General features: G+C 48.8%; 1 protein-coding gene across 4 annotated transcripts in view; it reads right to left on the bottom strand.

Moving 5' to 3' along the window:
• Positions 1-3,548, bottom strand: part of KAT2B (K(lysine) acetyltransferase 2B) — an 86,371-nt gene extending 82,823 nt beyond the window's left edge. For all 4 annotated transcript variants that reach the window (XM_014537579.1, XM_014537580.1, XM_014537583.1 and 1 more), the window contains exon 1: positions 3,405-3,548. In XM_014537579.1, the coding sequence (XP_014393065.1) occupies positions 3,405-3,533 (129 nt within the window). In that variant the 5' untranslated portion in view covers positions 3,534-3,548. The remainder of the gene's footprint in view (positions 1-3,404) is intronic.
• Between the last annotated feature and the right edge of the window lie 1,365 nt (positions 3,549-4,913).

Below are 4,913 nucleotides of genomic sequence, written 5' to 3'. Positions count from 1 at the left end.
TGGCCCGCCCCCACTGCCAGCCCCAGGCCTTCACCACCCTCTAGTCTGTGTCCATGGGTTATGTATATATGCATACAAGTTCTTTGATCCAAAGAGATACTTTTAATTGTTTGTATTTGCAAACCCACAATCAATGGATATAAATATCTCCTTAAAAAAAACAAACTCACGGTAGGAGATGGAAGAGTTATTGCTGGACTGCAGTGAGGGATGCACAACTGCATGCATTTACTCAAAAGCAACTGACGGCACACTTACAGGTGTGAGTTTTATGACCTATAACATATACCGCAATAAAGCCGTTGAAAAGTGTGCCCATTATTCACAAAGTGAGAGGTTTCAGGTTTTGAGTGTGATTCAAGTTAACATTAGGAGCATTGATTTTTCTATGCTGCCAATGTATTTATGGCACTATGGGACAACACAGTGTTCCTCTACAGCCGCTTTCTCAACTCTGGTGCTCCTGTCATCTGGGGCCAGACAATTCTTTGTTGTGGAGGGCTGCCCTGTGCATCATGGGATGTTTAGAATCACTAGTTGCCAGAAGCACTCCCCTCCCCCCCATTACAGTGGCCAAAAATGTCTCCCAATATCCCTGGGGGGACAGAACAGCTCCTGGGGGAGAGTCACTGCTCTAGATGTTGACAAGCTGGAAAAGAAATTTGCTCTCTGAAAAAGTGGCTGACAAATAAATACAAAGTGCTGGGGGGTGCCTCCCCTCCCCTGCCCAGCTACAAGGCTTGCTCAGGTGCCCCATTCACCCCGCCCAGGACAACATAGGACACTTCTCTCCCCGTGGCACTGCTGCCCCCACTCTGCAAATTATACAGTCAGTGTTCTATCTAGACTATAAACCATTATTTTTTAAATTAAGGCTAATTGTATAGCCCTGTGCCCGTGTGACTCTCTAGGTATGGCACTCAGCCAAGAAACGAAGTCACTGGGTTTTCCATAAATGCTTTGTGGCCACTGATTCCGAGACAATGAGTAAAGCACCAGACAATTCAACTTAGCCAGCATTAACCCGGCAATTTCAGGTCCCAGGAACTTTGGGAACCTTCTCTCTTTTCATTTCAGGAGTGAAGTTCCCATTTTATAGATGAACTATTCAAGGCTCAGAGAAAAACGAAGTGAGTTGTGCCCAAGATCACACAAGTGGCAGAGCTGAACTTTTTCTTGACTTCTGAGTTAAAAATGTATCCCCCTACTCCGAGCTTTAAGGGCCCACCATGGGCCAGACACCCTGCTGGCTGGTTGCCTCATACATATTAGCCCATTTTAAATCCTCATTGTTGAGCCATGAGGGGGCATTATTATTCCTACTTTACAGACAAAGAAATGGAGCCTGAGGTGAAGTCCTTGTCCAAGGTCACACAGCTGGATAGCCTGAAATTTGGAACTCCAATTACTTTGAACTCCGTGTTCCGGCCACTACACCCTACTGCCTCTCCTCAAGTATAAATGGCCTATTTCATTAAGAATCGGTCAATACACTTTCATAGATAAATTACACTGTAATTCAAGGAGATTTGTATGTGGGCTCATACTTTCACGTAGGGTTTCTTTTATAACACCATAAGCCCCGTCCTATGAACATCTGTGAGCTTCCTAGAACTGCATGAAACATTCCCTCTACCCAATTGTCAAAAAGCAGTCAAGCTAAAATTTCACTACTGCTACCCTAACAGTTAATAATTTCTCCAGTTTTTTCTTCTCTAGCTCATTCAGTCAGTCAATAATGACTTCACTTAAAATCTATTCAAACATATCAAATAATTTAATCACAATTAAAATTCATGATAGAAGCACCAGGAAGAAAAAGCAAGTACAGAAGGGTTCAAAAAACGTGTAACAAGAAGGCAGGACAAAGCGATAAAGGAAACGCAAGGAACCTGAGATTTGCCAGAAAAGTTGGGAGTTCATTTAAAAGTGATGTGGAAGACCTTTGGCCCCGACGAACAGTATGTGCAAAGGCCCTGAGCAAGAAGGAAACCATGCTCGAATGACCCTAAGAAGGGGCCAGAGATAGCAATGGCCAGGCCCTGCAGGGCACTGTGGACTCCAATACAGAGAAATTAAAGAGTCCTAAGCAGAGGCAACACATGGACAGATCTACATTATTAACGATCACTCTGGCTGTGTCACAGGCCAGCCAAGTGGCTCTGAAGCAACCTTTGCCAGAAGACAGTTCAAAATACTCTACCCTGGATCCTGAAAAACAAGTTTCTTTTTCTTTTTCTTTTTTTTTTCCTCTCTCCCCGGGTGTGGCGCACCACCCTGGCTGTGAACTAGCTCACTTCTTTTTCTCTTTCACTTGTGGAGTTTAAAGGCCAAATCTTTTATGAGGTCTGGGACCTGTTTTTCTTTCAATAGCCCTCAGTGAAGTACCTCATCTCTTTCCAGGTCCCTCCTCATTCCCTAACCTCTCTACCCTCTCTGACCTTCCAAGGGGCTAGTCAATACCAAAAGGTAGGGTAAAATCTGGCCTTTATACAAAATGTAGAGACACGCTGAGGAAAAAACCACTAATTCTGCTCTCTTTGCATCCTCTCACATCCAGTTAAGCAGTTAAAATGAATAAATAAATAAAAGCGAATCTGAGATAAAGTCACTCCCGAGGTGTTAAGATTCCTGGATTCCCCAGTGCCCTCTTGGCCACACATACACACCGCAATCTGGAGGCCCCAGCCAATGGAGCGCCAGATCCTGCAGGCACAGTTCCAAGCTACAACTGCTTTCAGTTTCTCCACTACCAGAAGCCTCATGTCACCCCACTGACACTTCCTCCAGGAAGCCGTTCCTACCCTGACGCTGCTCCAGCTCAAGAACTGCCCTGCTCTGACTCCCAACATCACTCTAAGAAAGGAGTTTGGTTTTGTGATGTCATTGTAATTAGTTCGCTGCCCACTTCGCCAGGCCCCCGACACACGCACACATGGGCACATACACAGAAGGGCAGAATCTGGGTATCACAGCCAGGCGTCTATCTAGCACAATGCCTGGCCACCCAGTTGAGACCCCTGTAGATATTTACTGAATGAATGAGCAAATACAAATGGACGCTTTCAGAGTCTTCCCAGGAGCAGGAAGAGAGGCCTTTATCAAGAGAGGATTTTCCCTTCCTATAAATACGATCGTGAATGTGAACATGAAACACACAAATCTTAGGAAAGATGCTACACCTCACTCTTGGAAATCTGAAGGGCACATATGCTCATGCATAGCTTCAGATAGGACCAAAACGTCAGGAAAGTGTTCAGATATCAACGCAATAACAGGCAACAGGGAGAGGAGGTGCTCATGACGGGAACCCAATAAAAAGCCAGGACAGAAACAATGAGCTGACAAAGTTCCTACATGAGCCCACTCCGGTTGCTAAACAGCAAGTCCACCAAGTAACTGACGTTGTTCTTGACCTTGCTCTTGATTAGGCTAATGTCCTTCATAACCAACTCCTGGCCCTTCACCTTTCTTAGGAGCACGCCCCCCACTTTTTCTTTTTTTTGCATCCCTTCTTCAGAAATGCCAATCATGAGACATTATTGTATCACAGTTTCAGTTTCCTTGGATGAATTCAAAAAGGATGAATAATATACTAGTATTACCCAGGCCTGAACTAGGGTCTTGCTACTTGGAGTGTGGTCAACAAACTAGCATAACATCACCCGAGAGTTGGTCAGAAATCTCAGCCCCCCTCCCCCAGACCTATTGATTTAGAATCAACCTTCTAACCAGCTCCCCAGGTGACTCCTAGGCACATTCAAGTTTGAGAAGCACTGAGCTGGATCTTACATTCATTCAACAAACATTTATTGACCCAGTGCAGGGCACACAGTAAGTGGTCAACCTATACATGAGAATGTGAAAGGTGTGGGGGAAAGGTACACAGACGTTCCACTGTGGTTGAGAAGCTCCTGTAAAATACTAAAAACAGCATGACCCGGGAGAGAGGTTCTCGCAGGATTAATCATCTTTGCACCAAAATTCAGAAGTGGCCAGTGCGGCTCGGCTACGGGAATCTGGAATCTGGGAACTTGACCCTGTGTGTGCAGCGAGCGAGAGAAGACGTGGGAGGTGTGTGACGGTGGCTCTTCCCCGACTCAGCCACAGGCCGCAGGAGCTGACAAGGCCAAGTCCCCGCCCCCCTCAGCTGTCACCCTGTCAAAACAAAGCCGCTGCTGACAGCGCTGGGCCAGGCTGCCCCGCGGCCTCGGGCCACCCTCCCACCGCGGGAGCACGACGCCCACATCTGGATCTGCAGCGGAGGGCTCCGGGGCGCTGAGAGCTGGGACGGAGAGGGGACGGAAAGAAACGTGTGTCCTCAAACGGAGCAGCAGCGCCCGCCGCGCTGGGCTGTCACCTTGCCAAATCCTGTTTACACCCCGAGCAGCTGGGACAGCGTTTTAACTAAACAAGTAATAATACAATCATGACGGGGCTGTCACCGCGCGCCGCAGCGCCTCGGCCCTCCACTGAGAGCGCCTCGGGCTCCGGGACCCTGGCCTCGAGCTATACCCACCTCCCTCTGGGCGCGTCCCGCCCCTTCTATCTCCCAAAAGGCGCAGGGGGTTCCGGGAGCCTATCCCACCCTCCCTCCCTCCCCCAGCTCCTCCCAAGGGGACACGGGGAGAGGACGAGCGAAGGCGGGGCGCTCAGACCCCCCTTCCCAAAGATGTTCCCTTGGCCCTGGGGCGCGCGCCACACAGTGAGCACCGTTCCCCTCTCGGGAAGGCGCCCGCGGCGAGCTCCTACAGAGCAACAAAGCCCCAGGGCAACCCGGGAGCGCGGGCACCGAGGCAACTCCTTCCAAGGCGACGGAATGAAAGGCTCTCGGTCTTGGGGAGTCCCCCCCCTTCTTGCAACTCAACAGCACCCGTGTCCGAGAAGAAGCTAATTGGGCGCGGAGGACAACA

This window comes from Myotis brandtii, unplaced genomic scaffold, assembly GCF_000412655.1.
Source record: "Myotis brandtii unplaced genomic scaffold, ASM41265v1 scaffold18, whole genome shotgun sequence".
NCBI lineage: Eukaryota > Metazoa > Chordata > Mammalia > Chiroptera > Vespertilionidae > Myotis > Myotis brandtii.
Note: the sequence above shows the minus strand (reverse complement) of the source record. Positions and strands in the feature narration are given on the sequence as shown.